This window comes from Gopherus evgoodei, chromosome 4, assembly GCF_007399415.2.
Source record: "Gopherus evgoodei ecotype Sinaloan lineage chromosome 4, rGopEvg1_v1.p, whole genome shotgun sequence".
NCBI classification, from domain to species: domain Eukaryota; kingdom Metazoa; phylum Chordata; order Testudines; family Testudinidae; genus Gopherus; species Gopherus evgoodei.
This window is the reverse complement of record NC_044325.1, coordinates 85,081,899-85,102,021: the sequence shown is the minus strand read 5'-3', so window position 1 is coordinate 85,102,021 and position 20,123 is coordinate 85,081,899. Positions and strand designations below refer to the sequence as shown.

Sequence of the window (20,123 nt, the reverse complement as noted above, 5' to 3'; positions counted from 1 at the left end):
AAAAGAACTACAATGGAACAACACAAAATCAAGCTCAAGTCTTCTCCTCAACTTTGACCATTTTCAGGGTTCCTTTCCAAGAATGGCTCAGTTCACACTCCAGATCTTCTCTCTACATAGCCACTCTCAAATCCCTTATATGTAGATGTGTTAATGAGCCACTGCCATACCCACATACTATTTCCCAGAAGAATCAATATCAACTTACAGCATGAAGTGCTTCAGACAAACACTGACAACCTATTTCATTCATCTAGTCTGTTCCCTTTTCCCTGTGACATAGAATATGGCTAGGCACAGATCAAGGCAGGAATTTAGGATTTTTGGTATATGTTCCCCTTAGTCAGAGCTGGGTCAGACAGAACAGTGAGACACAGACAGAGGAAGAATAGCAGGTAACAGTCCTGTGTATAGCTGCAGGTTGACTTTCTGCTACACGGGAGTTACCTGCATTTGAGTTGGAGAAAGGAAAGGTCTTCTATATGAGAAAGATAAAATCTCTGAGGAGGAATCCCCAATATCTTTGTGGATCTTGGCCTGATTAAGTCTTAATCCACAACCTCAGTAGAGATACACAAGACCAGCACAAAGTATTCATCTAAAGACTGTGCAACTATTAGAGCCTTGTGTATTCACTTTTTTTTTATGGTGGTCATTTCCCCACTATTAAAAACTATTGCTGGATTGGGGCCGGTGCAATGGGGCTGTGATGATGCTCTGCTCATTGCCACATGAAAAGCCCAGGTTTAAATTACCCAGGCACAGTCAGTATGTTCCACGAGCTGGCAGGGGCTGGGCGTGCTGCTTCTTGAGGATGGGAGAACTTGACATGGCTACACGCCAGCTCCTTGTGATGAGATAGAAATGAAGTTGGTGGGTTCAGAGGGGAATCCTATCTGGTCCTACTAAGTCAAGGAAGGTTGCCTCAGTGTGGATGCTAGCACAGCTGTAAGCGTGAGGCCAAATAAATAATCTCCCCAAGATTTAACTGGGTAAGGTTTATTTTCAGAGACATCGGGGTGGATCAGATGTCCAACAAGAAAGGGTGTGCACTACTGTAAGAACATGGGCTCGGGATGCCCCAACTTGTAGCTATAAGTTCTAATGCCTGCTAAATTCCCGTGTCATACAATGTTAATGCAGCCAAACAAGATGATTTAGCTAGTGACTCATTTTCAGTTTCCAATTGCATTAACTTGAAAAAATAAATAAATCCCAAATCTGAGTCTTATGCTTCATTGCCTTTGACTTGGAAAGACAAAGAAAGACAAGCTTAACATCTCTGGCCTGAAAAGTTGTAATGCAAAAAGCTCATGATTTCACCAGCTGCTGACAAGAGAATCAAATGTGTGCAGATTATGAGTCTGCTATTATAACATTCCATTGAATTTTCCTTGTATTGTATGAAGCACTAAGAGTCTAAGGGTGGCTTTAAAAATCTTCCATATTCATGTGTTTATGCATTTGTGCCCATAAGATGTCCTTTAGGTTTAAGGATATATGTAAATTTAGCACCAGGCCCTGAGTATGATCCTCAATAGAGATTCTGCATTGGTTACTATAATATATAAAATGGGACCCACATTAGAAGGTTGAACTTTCAGTTATATCATGTTTTTTTTTTATGAACTGATGTGTCACCTAACTAAAGGGAGCCTTGGCCTCAGTAAGGGCTTCTGGGCACCACCATAATACAAACAAAGAATATAACTTAATTTCTTCAATTCTACTAGAATGCTGAATTGTTGAGGACGCAATCATTTCCATAGCAACAAAGCATAATGTCATACACTTTCACCGCTGCGTCAGGCAGAAGAAGAGCTGGCCTCCCATTGGAACACACATAATTGAAATATTACCTGAGAGAATATTAGAAACATACAGGCCAAGACAAAGTATTTTTTAAAATTAATGTTCTGTATGTAACAAATTGCCCTAGTGTACAAACGGCATGGGTGAACTAGCAGTCTATGGGTAGCAATTGCATGTTTTTTTCACCATGGTCTTTTATTTGTCGCTTTTCTCTTACTCCTACTGGTTCAGTGTCTCATTGTTATTCATCTCACTGCTGGATAGTATTCTTTTACTGATATACTTTCCTTTTGGTCCCTTCTTTCAGCTCCGTCCTAATGGCCTCCTGGAAAGAAGAGAATTATTTGTATGACAGTGGTTGTGGTAGCACAGTCGGTACCTACCATCACAATGCTTCAGGCATTTATGAAGTGTTTTATTGTGGAAGAGGATGTTAATATAAACTTTTCTTTTTAATCCCCAGAGTTATTGGACAGTTAAAACTTCTGTCGTGCACAGATTTCCGCGACTACAACCAGTCACCAGCCTCTTGGTTAAGATGCTCTTAATTCTATTGCTGATCATTTTTGTCACACACCCTAGAATTACGCTATATAAAAGGTCTTGTTGCAGGTCTGAGTGTAGCTATCAATAGTTTTAAAACTAAGCAATACTGATGTTGATATTAGCTGTTTTTAGCGATCCTAACTACATAGTTATTAAAAGGTGCTTTGCTCTCCTCTCTTTGTTCATGAAAAAACGAACATCAAATAAACAGAACCTCAGGGTGACTCCCCCATATCTTTTTCAAGTGACTGACTCAAGGTGGAAAGAGAGTGTTCGAAAGATTTAAGAAGTCCCTATCCTGTTCATAATCTGTTTTGTGGTGTGGCTGTGCACAACTAAAGGACTGCCTCATCCTGCCTCAGAAGTGCACTTCAGTGGTGAGCAAAGTGATCCATATACAGGTATCAATGGCCAGATATGGTGTTACATCAGCACAGAGTGGCCATAGGCAAGCATAAGTCTCTTCTACTGAACTGCAACAGAGCAGGGAGTGTTCCCGGACATACTTCCCAGGCAGCTTTCCCACAGCTTCAGTGGATCACCTACTCCAGCCCTATGGTGCCTCTGCATGTCATGTCCACAGCATGCCATTTTACCCCTTTGATGGCCTCTTTGCACCTCCTGAGTAGTATAAAGAGAATGTAATAGGAATATAATCTGCCTTTTTGTAGGCATGTGAGATAGTGGGTGAGTGACAGGTGCATGGGGAGTAGAGAGTGGTAAAAGCATCAGTGAGTGGTAGTGGGTAGACACATGAAAATGGGGCAAGCATGATTTAGAGGATAGTGACTTAGTGGCAGCTGTGGGCAGGAAGTGAGGAAAGGGGAGAGAGAGAAGTGATGGGAAGAGAAGAAAAGAAGAAGAAGAAGAGAGATTGGAGAAGGTAGAAGAAGGGAAGAAGAAGAAGGGAAAGAGAGAGAGAAGGATAGAAGAGAGAGAAGGAGAAGAAAGATTAGAAAGAAAAAGTTGATTGACAAGAAGCAAGGACTCTTGAGGGAACATGGTGAAGGAGGGAGAAAACATAAGGAAAGAAAAGGGGGAAAAGAGAAAGTAATCTAAAGAGAAACAAATACTGAAAAAGAATCAAAGGTAAAATAATACCAGGGTGAGAGAGAGAGAGAGAGAGAGAGAGAGAAGAGAAAGAGAGAGAGAGAAAAGAAAAGTGAAAGAATGAGATATGGGAAGAGATGGAAAGAAGAAATGCAGTGTGACTACACTCCTCCCACTGCCTATGCAGCTCCCCACTGAGACTCAGGCTGGGTACTGTTCAGTTCATTTGCCCACTGGTCCTTCATCCTTAAACTGACCTGAAACAATTAAAGGGCAGATTACAATAACAGTATCTGCATGTGCATGCTCAGCGTGGCCCTCACCTAGAAGCACAGCAAGGCTCGCCAAGGTGACATGCACTTTAAACAAATGCATTGAGCAATAAATGTAAAAAACCCCCACCAAACCCAATTGCTTTTTCTCTTGCCAACGCCCATTCTCATAAAATGGCTGCCAGCTCTTCAGAGCTTTCTGACAGTGCTGGGAATCAGCAGGACTCTTGGCTTGGTATGTGTATATGCTGACTTGTTGAGCCTAGAGCTAGGGTGGCACGCCAAGGGCACAGCCTGTTGTAAAAACTAAATTTGTATATCCCATAAAGAAGTAGCTCATTCCTGAATCATATGCAAATAATATGAAATCTTTTGTCACAAGTTTTGCAAGGCAGCTTTGCTGAAACTGCATCATAATTCTTTTTATCTGTCAAGCCCCAGCCTTCAAATGTTGTGTGCTCAGAACAGGGCTCCGTGGAAGTGTAAAGGCAGAATGGGAGGCTGTTTACACAGGTGTAATAAAGAATAAATCACTAAGTAGAAGGCAATTGACCCTTACTGAATAAATTACCAGCTAAGTCGAATATACAAAGCTATTTAAAGCTAAATAGGGGATTCTAAAATCAGGTGTTTTTTTTAATAATTGTATTTTTAGGTAAAACTACCTACAAATTAAGGACCTGACCCTGCAGTCCTTAATCAAGACAAAAGTCCCACTGACTTTTGATATACAGTTGAGTGATGTCTATGGGAGCTTAACATGGATAAAGTCAGCAAAATCAATTTAATTTCACAAGCTCAGTGACTTCCATCAGTGGCTGGTGCTCTCTGAAAGTGGGCTGGCAAGTAAACAGTGGGCTCTCTGAAAGTGGGCAGGATATATAAACATGAGCCCAGAGCTGTGGGTCAAGACCATAGTGTATCAGACTTAAAACAGGGTAGACCTGGACTGTCCTCTCTGCCCTGAGTAGAGCTGAGCAAAACCTTGTGTGAAACATTTTTTTCACACACGCAAAAATGCAAATTTGGGTTAATCGAAACCATTCAAAAATTTAGACCAATTTTGGCAAATTGTTTTGGTCAGAATGGTTTTTCCAGAAATGTCAGAAAGAGTTCATTTCAGCATTTATGAAATGAAACATTTTGACTTTTTGTTTTTGGAATTTCCCACGGTTTATTTTTAAAATAATTTAAAATTTATTAAAAACACTAAACATTGAAAGTCATTTTTTTAACATTTTGGTACACCAAAAATATCACAACACTTTCATCCAGGCTGACCTGAAATTATTATTTATTTTTTTTCAATTTTTCAGGCCTGCACCTAGACCTAATATTCAGTTTTCTGGACAACCCTACTTCTGAGTTCATATTTTCAATTGGTTGTAGTGTACAGTATGTCTGTAAATATTTTTGCACCCATTTTTTTTAGACACAATTATTGCAGATGCATGTGCTAATCAGGCAAGATTTTATGCAAATAGATATTTACATTAAGTCATTTGCACATGCAAATTCCTGCGTTCCATGCAAAATTTTGGTAATTGTGAATACTTAGCCACTGAAAAAATATGCATGAGTCTTAAGCATTTACTTTATGGAATTCAGGCACTAAATATCCTGCAGGGCAAGCACAAGGGGGACTTAGAATTGTTTCATAGACCTTGTGAAAGTTCTCAGCCTGATTAAAAGAAACCTTTTGTGTTAATGTCAGTAATAGATTCAGATTTTGTTAATTTCCAAGAAGGTGACTATCAAACACAGAAATATCATCTTCTAGATAGGTGATAAGAAATGAATAAATACAACTTCTTATTTTTCTGAGGAATGGCTGGCTTGAGCTAGAAATCTGGTGCCTTTTAAGAGTGTTTACAGGCAGAAATGTTGCACTGATGAGAAGTAGCATGTTCTTGTGGCTTATAGTTGTAAAAAAATATATATGCCCAGCTGTCAAAAATTCCTAACAACACCAGCTTGAGTTCTGGGACTACTCGGCTTTCATTTTTTTCTTAAGAACAATGCCTTGTCAGATAATTCTCCATTTAGGCAGGTGAGAGTGTACATTACATTAGTACCATTACATACAATTCACATTAGATCATCTATAGAACAACCAAAAAAAAAGCCCCAATGTTACATGGTACAGCGAAGTCTGGGCCACAATGGGAGGATTCAGGATAGCTTTTATATATGCTCCTCTTATTTTTCACTCTGACATACACGGTGCAAGGGACATGGGGCGAGGTATTTGTTATCTAATTAACATGTCCAGAATCAACGGCATACCTCTGTATTTGTCTTTTATTCATCAATGATCTCTTTGTGAAGTGTAGCCTGGCTGATTAAAAAAAACCCTGGATTACTCATTTAGTTTTTGAAAGACAATTTTCTTTAAAACAGGTAATTATTCATTGTTGTAGTTTTTATTTTTTAATCTGCTAGTCAACAGAAAACCTTTAGCCAAGTTTATAAGAATAATTTCATTTTCATCCTCCGCAGAGTCTTCAGATGAGAAAAAAACACACGATCATCCCCCAAAGTCCCACACCAAGAAGCACAGTAAGTCAACTACTTATGGCAACGCTAGTGGCTTGATTAATGGCCCAGAGAGAGTACAAGCTTAGGTTCAAGTTTTGGGAGAAAAAGGAAGCAACAGAAAGAAAGAGCCCAGTTTCAAAGCAAATGTGTCAAATGGAGCTACACTGATTTACACCAGCTGAGGATCTGACCAACTGCTTTGTCCAGGGTAGCGCAGAAGTTCCAAATAATGCTCTAATCAATAAGGACCTTTCAGAAACCCAGAATTAGATGAACTTTTACTGTGTCCTCCTTTAAGACATAATTGCTGGGTTGAAAAGAAGTTAGGAGATGTCTTGGCCCCCAGAACTATCTCCTCTCTGAGAAATTCAATCCTTGCAATGCCCTTGGCTCATCTCTCCACGAAGGAAGGATTCATTATCCACATCCATTATGGAGATTTAAGGTTACACCCTGGCTGTGCAAATATTTCCATCCATTTTGGCAAATGGTTCATGAACATATCCTCCTTACTACTCTTTAGTAGGGGAGAACGCCACAGCTTTCTGGGCAAATCATTTGAAGTGATTTTCCTTCCTGAATTGGTGTAAGTGCCAAAAGTCATGGTATAGAAGTATTAAGCAACGAAGCAGCGGTCTGCGGTATGTGGCTTTAACAGGGTACACACTTGATAGGACTAATGCAAAGTCCTGAGCTTTGTAATATGAAACAAAGACTGGCTTAGATGCCATTTTTCTGTTTTGCATCCAACTTTCTGAGGGTGAGTTGGTGCGGTATTTTGCTGCAGCTTTACAGAGCTATGCAAATCTTTGGGGAGCTATTCTGAAGATAACCTCAATTTGAGAAATGTCAAGATTACTGCTTTATGCAGTGTAGTTGTAGCTGTGTTGGTCCCAGAATATAGAGAGACAAGGTGGGTGAGGTACAATCTTTTTTTGGACCAACTTTTGTTGGTGAGAGAGACAAGCTTTCTGCCTTGAATGGTCCTTTAGACTATGTGCTAAACAATGCTAAACAATCTGTCCCATCTTGCATTTAGCTGTGACCCTTGGAGCACCTTTCCCAGACCAGAAGAAGAGCTCTGTGTGGCTTGAAAGCTTGCCTCTCACTAACAGAAGTTGGTCAAATAAAAGATATTACCTCACCCACCTTGTCTCTTAGATTACTGCATAACACATCTCAGACAACGTACATGGAAGTCTGGAGGCATAGTCAGATTGTGGTTTCTATGCAGACAAGTCATTTTCTGTGAGCAACCTACCATACCAAAATAAACCAAAACCAAAAACAAAAAGTACCCCAGAAAAAGTCTGTTTCTTCCATCTTCTTTCAGATCCTCGAGGAACGCACCTCTGGGAATTTATCAGAGATATTCTCCTGAATTCAGAGAAGAACCCAGGATTTAAGTGGGAAAGACGGTCTGAAGGTGTCTTCAGGTTTTTAAATTGAGGCGGGGTGGCTCAGCTCTGGGGAAAGAAGAAAAACAATAGCAGCATGACTTATGAGAAACTCAGCCGGGCTATGAGGTAGCATGAGTTGAGAAAACATTAATCCTGGAATAATTAAAGAGATATTGCATCAATTTGGAATCTTATTAATTTTAAAAAAATGAGTTAAAAGTAATTTAATTTGTTACATCTGCCATCTGAGTTCGATTATTGATTTTGAGGGCGTTATAATTACATTTTCTAATTTTTAAGTGTTTTTGTCTCCCCTTGTTGCTGTGTGAACAAGCCATGCAAACAGGTAAAACTAACTGTTATAGAAAGTTAAACACAAAAGGTAAAACTCACCCCTCTGCAAAGGAACCAGTTCAAGACCTTGTCACTACTAAACTCAAAGGATTTAAATTGGGCCTAAGCAATGCACAAGCAGTATTGCCAACCTGAACATAAGTCAAGCCCCCCAAAATAATGAGATTGGCTTAAAAATCATGGGATCCTTTTGATGTTCACATTTTCAAGCTTTTCTTTGCACCCAGTAGGGCTAGAAACTTCTTTTTTGTTTTAAATGAAAACTGAGATTCTTTTCTGATCACAGGATTCCAGAATCTGGCACTTTTACAGAAACGTCAAATATCATGAAACTTGTGATCCAATTACAAGAGTTGGCAACACTGAATAAGCTATGAGCTGGTGTTTCTGAAAAGTGGCATAATCCACTCAAGGTGCAGGCAAATGTATAAACTAAAACAAAATAAAATAAAAAAGAGATAAGATGTTTTCTCTAAACTCTTTCATTCACAATAACCTTAGATATTACTTGTAATAAAAGTAGTTAAAACATGTTCAGTTACAAGTATAATTTCTTAGTTGACAGTGTCCCTTAAAGACTATTCTCAACTCTAATGCCTAGTATCAAATCTCTTTCTTTTTTTTTCCTTTTAACAGATACTATTATAAAAGAGAAATACTGGAGCGTGTGGATGGCCGGAGATTAGTCTATAAATTTGGGAAGAATGCCCGTGGCTGGAGAGAAAATGAGAATTGAAGATGTCAGCAAAAACAGCAGCAAAATCTTCTGGACGTAAATATTTCAAAGACTGTTCTCTTCTATTTATGTACCAAAATGGGAGGAAATCCCCCCTACTTCTAAAGGAAGAAGGAACACTATCATTGGTATCAAAATTATTTTAGTTGAAGTATGTCCTGTATGGGGGAAAAATGTACACAGTTTTCTGTGATATATGGTAACATATGATTGTGATTAATTTTGACATCTTGTGAAGTTTTTTTTATAAGCTGCAGGAGTAATGTGATTTATGACAATGCTGTGAGTCATGCAAGTAAAGGTGGGAATCATGGGGCATTATGTATTTTTATGAGTAAAAGAATTTAAAATAAGGCAGCCTGCTTTCTGCACATGAGAAAAATAATGAGTTCCAATGTTGCTTATCTTTGTAAGAGGACTCAAGGGCAATTGTTCAGTTCAGATCATATTATTTCAACTATGGATACCTGTGGAGTATGAAGTAACATACGACTGCATGCATGAGGCTTAAAAGCATCTGCTTCAAGTAGCTATCCCACAACAGTTGCACATGCTAGAGCATGTTAATACAATTAGGAAGTGAACTTTGAGTGGATAAAACAGTAGGCCTTTCTGAGCCATGCAGTTGTTTTAATAGATTCCTAGGCCAGAAAGGACCTCCTGTATAACACAGGCCATAAAACTTCCCCAAAATAATTCTTAGAGCAGATCTTCTAGAGAAACATCCAATATTGATTTAAAAACTGTCAGTGATAGAGAATCCACCATAACCCTTGATAAATTGGACCAATGGTTAATTACACTCACTGTTGAAAATGTACATCTTATTTCCAGTCTGAATTTGTCTAGTTTCAATTTCCAGCCATTGGATTGTGTTATACTTTTCCTTTCAAGATGGCCCATTGTTAAGTGTTTGTTCCTTGTGGAGATACTTATAGAAGCAAATGTTCCATAATCACCTGGGTTGTAGTTTTGTTGTCCAATAACGTGTTCCATCTCTCCTACCAATTTCTGAGTATCTTAACATTCTGCTGGCCTCCCTTTGCTTCAGTTACTTCAGATGCTGGGTTCATCCTCAGTTAGTTTATGTTAGTAACTGTAGTTAACTGCAGGGAAAGCATTGTGTGACTATGAGCATTTCTTTGGAGAACTTGTAATAGCTCTTTTATTGGTTAGGACTTGATCCTGCAAGGTGCTAAAGTACTTCGTGCCTGGTGCTGAATACCCTCTATCTTCATTAACGCCAGTGAGCATGCAGCATGTCCCATGATAAAGGCCCTAGATTTCTTTCCTGCTCTGAGGTGGACTGCTAGGCTGACATAGCCTCAAGGATCAAAAGACATAAAAAAGACACATCTAACAGGCAAACATCTTTAAACTAACCAACTGTTCAAATTCTCTCTGGTACCAGATGCTTCAAAGGTTACTGTATCCACGTAGAAAAAGAGAAAAATGTTTTCCAGTGGTGGTTTAATACATTTGAGAGCATATGGGAGAAACTGGAGAGGGATTAGACAAGCATTGAGGATTGGCTGGTGGGAATAGTGCAAGACAGAAAAGCTAACTTGGTGGTGAATAAGTGCAGGGAGGGAGTTCCAATTTCTTCAAATGAAGGCCTGCTGCTCTCTCTGGCAGGCAATAGTTCATCTGAGAAGGAGTTTCCAGAACATGGCCAAAGAATGCAAAGCGCCATTGCACTTATTCTATGATTTCACCCAGTACTTCCCAAACACTGCTAGCAAGGGAGCATCTACTTTTTTGTAATCTCTGCCACTTCTTCCTGTGATTCTCAGTTGGATGAAAAACTCTCTCTACACACTGGAATAATTAGAAATGAGCTCATACCAATCGTATTCAGACTGGGGAAGTTCAGGTCTGGGTCTGTAGTTTAGGCCCTTCTCTCGTGGCAATCATGCCATACAGGGAGTGCCCATGCACATCTAGCTGTCATTGGCTCTTGGTTAAAATCTCTTCCTCAACACATCAAATATTTCAGAATGCAAGGAACTAAAAAAAAATAGAGGCAGCCCTGTATTATGTCATTGGGAAACAGAAGGGATGCTGAAGCTCAGGATTTTGTAAAAGGGTGAGGTTAGGATCCAATTTGAGATGACGATGGAGGAATTAAGAAACTGAGATAGATTCCAATTAACATTTTTTTAGGGATGAGGATATTGCAAAAAAAGGGGTCAATGATGAGAGTTATACAAAAGTGTGCAGAGGCTGTACAAAAAAACCAAACCAAACCAAACCAAAAACCAGTGAAAAAAGAATACCACAGCCTCATTAATGTAGAAGCAAGAACTCTTGGGAATATAGCAGGAAAATTATAAAGGTTACATCTGTCCGGGCAATATCTGTCTCCCTGGGCATCCGTTGGGTCCAAATCCAAACATGTTTGAAACCCAACAGGGTTGAGCCTGAGGTACTAGTCCTGCCGGTTTGTAGTTTGAAGGGAAGAAGGCTGTAAAGGAATATAGAGCTGAAACCCAAAGTTAAGGGAGGATCAGTAGAAAAGGCATGAAAATGTGTTTACTAACACCTTACAGAAAACACAAGAGCTCAGTTTGTTACTTATATGCACAGGGTACATCCAACCATTACACCACCTACTGCACAGTGCATGCCAGAGCTGTCACCATCAATTATCTGTACATGGCAATTTTTACTTTTCATTAGTTGGGTGGAGAGAAGTTCATCTTATTTACAAAATTGGGTCATAAAACTTCAAAGCAATTTTTTTCTAAACATATATTTTTTTCTGATTGGGTATTTCTCCTTGCATTGTTTGTTTTTGCTCAATTCATTCATTTCCTCTTTGTTTTTAGCTTGATTGGTTGCATTCCCCTTTATCATCACATGTGGTCTGAATAGCTATAGATACTAGGCTATCAAATCAGAATGATACCTTTGGTGTATAAAATGCATGTCCCAGAAATCTTCAATGTTACTTTCAGCCGACTACTTCATGCTTTGTCCTCCAATGCAATCTTTAGACAAGAGACACTTTGGGTGAAAACCTGACCACACTGAAGTCAATGGTATAATTACCATTGACTTTGACAGGGGTCAGGATTTCATTCATTTTGGAGGCATAAAGTAGTGGTAGGTGAGGTGTTGGTAGCAGTACAATTATTGTTCTCTGTCTCAGGTTAACATAGATCTCATGGCAACTGTATGTAATAATATCCTGGAGTAATGCTGCTTTGCACCAGACCTCAAGGGAAACAACAATGAGATTGCTATATACATTTGTCACCCCTTCCATGGCATTGAATTTATTATTTAGCAGCAGCTAAATCTATCTGGGGAGTCTTTAGGGTGCTATACAGCAAAGCACATGAACTATTAAAATAAAACAAATGTTTTAAAAAGCTGACCTTCTCTTGGAGGTGTATTGTATAAAATTTAGGGAACAATTTCTCCTGAGATGCAATGTAGTCCTCCACTGGAATATTTACCAATAGGTGAGAATCCTGTAAGCAAATATTTTCCAGTTAAACTTTTGAGAGTGGACACTTGTCATTTGACTTTATAACTGCACAGATTTAGAAAGGAAGCCATCTGACATTTGCTGTTTTACAAATGTCAGCCTTTGCCTAAAACAGACAAAGTAGATTACTTAAGACTGATTCTTCTCATGTACAAATGCAACCAGGGAAAGGTGAACCATTTTAATCAGTTCTAACCAAAGCGAGATAATGAAGATATGAATGTTTATATAATTGCTATTTAAAGAAAAGCATTTCTGAGATTGCTTTTATTTTGTATTGCAAAGAGCTGAGCAGTCACTTTTTTAAAAGATGTATATTTAGGTTAGCAGCAACAGAACTGCTAACACCATATGTATAGATTTTTATTGTATCATAATTTTTCATCTGTACAAAACTCTATAGGAAAAAGTAATTATACTATATTTATATAGTTGCATGCCAATCAGTAACGTCAAAAGTGGAGTTAATATCAACATCATTAGGATATATTTGCTGTAGATAAGTAGAGCAAGTTTCTTAAAGAAACATTCTGAGAGCTGTATGTATGTTGGTGTAATATATAGACATGAAAATGCTTGGTTAAATTTTCATATCTCTCTCTGCATCAAATTGCATAGTCTCAGCTTCCCTTTTACCCCATTTTCAGTGTTTAAATATGGAAAAACATATGTTATCAGATATTTTGGTGTTTTTATTCATATCTCAGATTAAAGTATATGTAGCATAGAAGTGCCACACAGTTCTAAACATTTTCTATGTTTAATGGATGTTATCAAATAAAAAAGCTGAAACAACTTTGCAGATGTATGTTTATTTCAGTGCTTTTTAAACTCTGAGAATAAGTAAAAATAATATGACATGTCTGACGAAGTGGGTATTCACCCATGAAAGCTTATGCTACAATACATCTGTTAGTCTATAAGGTGCCACAGGACTCTTTGTCGCTTTTTACAGATCCAGACTAACACGGCTAGCCCTCTGATACTTAAAAATAATATGAAATTTCCCACTAACAGTAAAAGAAGTGACATACTTGGCATCTGAAATTTACAAAGATGATGGCTCTACCTACAATAGTGCATTCTTTATTAAATTATAGATCCATATCCCATACTAACCTGTGGAGCACTTGCAGCTGATCTGAGGAAAATAGTTGTTTACATTAGACTACTTCTCCTTGTGTGCTGCTAAACTTCACTCAGGCCCCAATTCAGCACAGACCTTAAGCACATGGTTAACTTTATGTGTCAGTGGGATTTTGAAAAATGCTTAAATGCTTGGCTGAATAAGGATGAGATTACTCATAAGCATGTCCTTAACATTAAACATACTACTTTGCTGAATCACAACAGCTAAAACATATTAAATACTTTCCTCATATTATTTTTCCATTTAATAACTGTGATTGCTGCAAGAATATGTAGAACTTGTATCTCAAGCAGGAAAAGCAGTTTCCTACCACATTAGTGATGTCATGATTGATCCACAGCCAATACAGCACCTCTCGTGCTCATTTGCACTTCTCAATTCCTAAATGATTCTTGTGGATCTTCCATATCATCTCTTCTCAGAGGCTCGTTGAAATTAAAACCTATTTGCCCATCTATCACAGTAAGTTCATGTCTGCAGTTCCAATGTCTCTATATTGGACAGCAACTGCTTATTTCTTCAGAGGCTTCTTTAAGGATTCCTAATGATTCATCTTTCTCCGTTACCTTTCTTATTTGTTGCAGTTTCCTGTTAGCTATGGGAATAGACTTTACAATCAGATCTATATAGGCTTGCATCTTTGTCTCTAAAGTCTTGTCTGGTTTTGTGAGAGCCACTGCCCTGGGAAAGAGCATCTGCAGTGAACATGAATTTACTGGGTGTGTAGGTCACAACCAAATCACACTTTTGCAACTTTATCATCATTCTTTGAATCCTTAAGATACAGTTGTTTAGTGGTTTGCTAAATAATACTCTCAGGGGCTTGTAATCTGTTTCAACTTCCACTGTCTGGCCATAAATATACTAACAATCTCTCCCAGGCAAACAATATTACTAAAATCTCCTTCTCAATCTGTATGTATCTGGTTTCTGCCTCAGTCAGTGATTTGGCTGCATATGCCACTGGCTGACAACAATCTTCATGCTTCTGTAAAATCACTGCACCTAAACAAGACTGTGAAGCATCTGCTAAGATTTTAATAGGCCTTCTGGGTACATAGAACCAACACTAGTTCTTGTATCAGTTGCTGTTTTAAACCTCCCATGATTTCTCCTGTTCTGTACCCCAGTACCATTCATTTTTATTCTCTAGGAGTTTTCTGAAAGCTATTGCTTTGGTAGATAGATTAGGTATGAATTTTTCAAGGTAATTAACCATTACCAGGAATTGTTGAACATCTTTCCTGAACTGGGGACATGGCATCATTTAAAGGATGAAATCTTCCTCTTAACAGGTTTTACATCTTCATTGGAAATAATGTCCCCAACAAGTCAGTTCTGTAACCTCTAAAACACATTTCTCCCTGTTTAGTTTGATGTTTGCAGCTTTAGTTGCATACAGGACTTTCCAAAGTCTATGACCATGCTCCTCTTTCACTGAGCCTCAGATGATGATGTCATCTATTGAGGTGTCAACATCATTAATAGTTCATATTTCATATGTATAGTTTTGTGGTACACTTCTTCTGTTGAAGCTATGCCGAAGGGTAAGCGTAAGAATCTGTGACTTCCAAATGGGGTATTAAACATGCATAGCTTTGAGCTTTCTTCAGCTAATTTTAGCTGCCAAAAACCTGAGGATGTAGCCAATTTCTTGAAATATTGAGCATTTGCAAACTGAGTCATAATCTCTTCTATGGTTTGTAGTTTGAAATGTTCTCTTTTTTTATAGCTGTGTTGAGTTCTCTGGGATCTAAGCATATGCGTAGTTGGCTGTTACTTTTCTCCACAATGACTAGGGAGCTTAGCCATTTTTTTTGCTTTGGTGGGTGGCAGTTCAAGCAGTTTTTTTTTGCTTGGGGCAGCAAAAATGGTAGAGCTAGCCCTGGTCAGATCCTGACTCCACCCTCTCCTCATTACTCCATTTCCCCTTTGGGGTGGGTAGGAACCCTAGCAGTTCTTGCCAAGAAAGCAATTATTTCACGCTGAGAAAGACAAAGACTGTTGCTTGCTCTCTGCAGCTAACCCCTGGTGTCACCTTTCAGGGGCTAGGCACAGTCTAGCCATTCAGTTTTATTCTAGCTCTGCAAGCAGCAAAGCAGTCTGGTTTGGGCTTTGAATTCACAACACCTCATCAGGCAGGTTTAGGTTTACAATCCATAACCCAAACCTGATGCCGTTCATATAAAGTTTGGAGTAAAGGGATGATTGGACAAAAGATTCTGTTTTTGTCCTATCTCTGTTAAGAAATATGCTACTGGTCTCCTGCATGTGAAGAGAAGAGACCCCTGTAGAGTGCATGCTCTAGTTTCAATTACCCCCAAAAACCAATATCAAAGTGCTGGAAGAAACAAGATGATGGTTATGCCATCACACATACACTGCAGACTGTGTCATTTATACTCTCCCAAACCCTTCCTTTTCAAATAAAGCCATAAACAGAAAGTTCATTATTTTGGGAAGGGGAAAAAAGTCTTTGAATTTCAAATCCCAGTGTTATAGCTGAATAGCCTCGGCCAAGTGTTATGAATCTAGTCAGTTCATGATTTCCTGTTTTAGTAGTACATAAATTCAGCTCTATCAGTGATATGAGGCAATCTCTTGGCCTCTAGGGATCCATTCTCATCTCTGTCTCCAAATAATTCTCTTTCCTGGTGCAGATTTAGAAGATGCCTCTAATTGGTGACACATGGCAATTACATCTATCTGATATCAATGTTCTCGCGTAAAACCTGAGTTCAACATATTGGAATAATCTTACTACACAAAACAATTACAAATCCAGATGATTAGCCTGTTAGTCATGCCAGATTATTTCAAAATTCATGTGTAAAACATTACAGTACATCCAGATTGAAATCTGACATTGATGTATCCGATAGACAAGTACATTCTACCCAGACACACCTGAGTGTTCAGCAGCAGGCAAGCACATTGCTACCCTTTCCCATCTCTTTTCTGGGATTTAGATGATGCTTTGAAGGGGAATTGGTTACAAAAGAAGTCTGGAATGCAAGAGGTTTCCTCTGTTTAGTCTTAAAAGAGAGATAACAAGGGTGGTGGCACTGGAAAAATGCCCTACCCATGTAGGGCATGGAGTCATTTGGACCTTACTCTCTCTGTTGATGTTGTCAGGAAGGCCACCAGATAAGACCAACTTCAAGGAGATAGTGTATCAACTATCTATATTGTCTGGAAGTGTAGTTATGACTATGTACAGCTAACTACACGTAAGGTTGGCAATACAACAAGTAAGGGGATCTCTGCCTACATGTGTCTGAGGTATGTAAAACATCAAAGAGGGAAAGGCTTTATTTTGGGTGTTTACAACAGGTACGGATACGAGTACGGGGATGAAATTAAGGCAAGGAAAACAATGAAGGGTGAATATTGGGAATGACTTTCAGGGAGTGAAATCTATTATATCAGCTGTTCTCAAATTCTGGTAGGTGTACCACTGGTGGTACATGGGCTACAATCATATTGCACAGAGGCTGGTTTACACTATTTTATCAGACATTATAGTTGCAAGAATTGAGATTACAGGGATGATGTGCCTAGTACTTATGAGTTTTAAATGTTGCACACTAGGTCTTAAAGTCTGAGAATTGCCAAGAAAAGTAGAGGAGACCCCATTATAAGAGACAAATGGGCAACTGCAGATTCCACTAAGGTCAATGGGAGCTCTGATTACTAAGCACCTCTGAAAATCAGATTGGAAAAAGCACTAGCAAATATAGTGTAAGTAACAGTCTTTCACTAGCAGAGTCACAGACTAGATATGACTTGATATGTTTTTCCCATCTGTACAATCTATGGTCATGAATGAACATGTTCACTAGATTGCCTGTTTTCTGAAATGCCCTGCGGTCAACCCACTTGACAACAATCTCTAGACCCTAATCTATCAAGGAGCTTGCTTGAAAAGCAAAGAAATAACGAGCAGAATTGATAATCACAACACTCTCATCTAGATTATATCAAAGACAATTTTCCCGTGCATTTATGTCCTGTTTTAAGGCAATTTATTGAGATGGGAACTCTGGTGAGTCACTGGAGTCCTTTATTGAACTTTGGGTGCTTGATAACCAACACTGGCAGTAATTCAGTGGTTTCATACACAGCTGTCTGCCTTGTCAGGGAAAGGATTCTTAGATTTTCAAAATGTTGCAGAAAAATTTTTTCCTATGAGTGCACTGACTGATTACAGTCTACATACTGTAGTGCTAAATGAAAGAAAGGAACCAGTTAGAAGAAAAACCTCTCTTTTTGCTATGTTAGTGTTGTGTAAAACCTGGAGATTGTGTCCTATTAATTATCAGAGGGGTAGCCGTGTTAGTCTGTATCCACAAAAACAATGAGGAGTCTGGTGGCCCCTTAAAGACTTATGGGTTTTTTACCCAGGAAAGCTTATGCCCAAATAAAACTGTTAGTCTTTAATGTGCACCAGACTCCTCATCCTATTAATGTGGAAATCATGGCATCCAGAAATGGTGTTAGTGCTGAATACTTTTTTTAGCTCCATCAAGGCAGCATTTCCTCTGTGGGCAATAACTGTGTATCTTGTTGAATCCCTACTTTGCAGTTCCCTAGAAAGTGGTTTGCACAGAACAATAGCTTTTCTTTCTGGAAAGAGACACTGGATTCATTGTGTGTGTGTGTGTGTGTGTTTGTGTGTAATGTTCTTGGGGCCTGATCTAAAAACCATTGCCATCAATAAGAGTTTTGCCACTGCCTTCAATGAGAGCAGGATCCAGCCCATAATCTCTTATTTACTAGAACATCTTGCTGCTGCTCTCCCCGGGGTAAATTTTCATAGTCAAAGTAGGCGGATTTATGAAAACATAGACTCCATCCTATATATAGACAGAGACATGTATCTAGTACAGACACCAACCACACATTTTTGTTTACTTAGTATTTGAAAAAATGTTCATCAGAGTTAATCTGAAATTCTTTCTGTGTTCAGGTAATGGCAGAAAAATTTGCTTGACTGACACCATTGAGATTCTAGTGTTGGCTTTTTACTCTTGCTTGTGGTTTTCTTCTGTTTATCTCTTTTATTTTTACTGTCTCTCTCTCCCTCCTTTTGCTTCAGTGACTAAGGAGAGAACAGAAAAATTTCAGTCAGTATAATATATAATATAATCTATGTCCAAATTGACTGCTATGCATTTTTAGATATCTGTGCAGTCATTAGTTCTACACTGTTGCTGTCAGAACGAAGCCCCTGATGTAAACCTAATTCATACTATCAGGAATGACCATGAGAAAGGCACTACTTAACTGCTCTGAAGCATATGCATGTCATTGAATGTCAAGATGAAGAGAAAAGGAAAGGGAAGTTGACTGTCTACCCCTCCTGCTTGCTGCACAGTAGGCTTGATTTCATGACTCTCAAACTTCCCAACTGTCAATTCGAGCCTTGCATATTTGCAGTGATGGGGATTAAATAGCTTCCTCAGCAGCTTGCTCTATTGTCTGATTACATTTAGAGGTTTATGTTTTACAGTATTTAATCAAACTATCCAGGGGTGAAAGTAACTTACAGGACTTACCGGTACTGCCGGCGTCATGGGTGGCATGGCCTCATCTGGAAGAGGTGTGGCCTCAACTGGAAGAGGTGGTGCCTCTCAAGATTTAAAGGTCCTGGGGCACTGGCTGTGGCTGGGAGCCCCAGGGCCCTTAAATCAACCAGGGGCTCCCAGATGCAGAGGTGGCTGGGAGCCCCCTGGGGCTCAGGGGCAAATTAAAGGGCCTAGGGCTCCGGCCGCCATGGGTAACCCTGAGTTTTGCCGGGCTGGGGCTGGGATTTAAAGGACCCAGAGCTCCTGCCCCTGCGGGGAGCCCCAAGCCCTTTAAATCCTGGCTCCAGCCCGGCAGCCAGAGCCACGGGCGGGATTCAAAGGGCTCTGGGCTGCTCGCGGCCGCGGGGAGTTCTAAGCCCTTTAAATCCTGGCCCCAGCCGTGCCACCAGAGTCGCAGGTGGGATTTAAAGGTCTCTGGGCTGCCTGCAGCCAGGGCAGCCCAGAGCCCTTTAAATCCCTGCCGCGGAAGCCGGTGTGGTCCAGCATGGCATACTGGCTCTTGCCAGTACGCCGGACAGGACTGGATCGGCTTACTTTCACCTCTGAAACGATCCCTTTCTTTAGCTTAAAATTATACCTTCTTGCTCTATTCCTGTTGACTAATGAATGCAACCGCCACCTCTTCCCATATTACAACTGCCATCCTCTCCCTGAGTAACATTTTGCGACATGTGTTCTGGTAACCGGTTATCGTTGGTCTTCAATTGTCATTTCCCTAAGCTAAATTCTAAGTGTAGTCACACAAGTGCCAGTCCAGAGTAACTTCTGTGACTAGCCTGAGTTCAGACTCTGACCCAACATCTTGTAACCTCTCCTAACAGGTTATGTTTCTCATGAGATATCTCACAGTGAGCTTCACAACCTCACTCACCACCACCACAACACACTCACACCAGGACCAGCAGGTAGAACAGCTGATGTGAATCCAGCATACTTTGAAGTCAATGAGAGTTTTGCCTGAATTACAAATCTGAAGAGGGGAGGCCAGAACCAAACTAACAACAGAAAACAAACCAACCGTCCCCTTTAAGAAGGCCTCCAAATCAACCCCAGCCAGTAGAGTTTCTAGTTCTCTTATTGTTCTAGGAGGCAGACAGATTTACCCTTTCCCTTAAGCATCAGGTCAGGGAAGGAGCAGTTTAATCTAGTTCATAAAGCCCCTGCCTCAGAGCCTTGAGTCAGAC

At 39.6% G+C, this 20,123-nt stretch overlaps 1 protein-coding gene across 1 annotated transcript in view; it reads left to right on the top strand.

The window, feature by feature from the left end:
• The window catches only part of EHF (ETS homologous factor), a 41,174-nt gene extending 31,745 nt beyond the window's left edge, over nt 1-9,429 (top strand). Inside the window, 5 exon segments of the mRNA XM_030560060.1 lie at nt 2,120-2,187; nt 2,276-2,344; nt 6,180-6,239; nt 7,552-7,744; nt 8,609-9,429. Of these exon segments, the coding sequence (XP_030415920.1) occupies nt 2,120-2,187; nt 2,276-2,344; nt 6,180-6,239; nt 7,552-7,744; nt 8,609-8,708 (490 nt within the window). The 3' untranslated portion in view covers nt 8,709-9,429.
• Nucleotides 9,430-20,123: the final 10,694 nt, after the last annotated feature.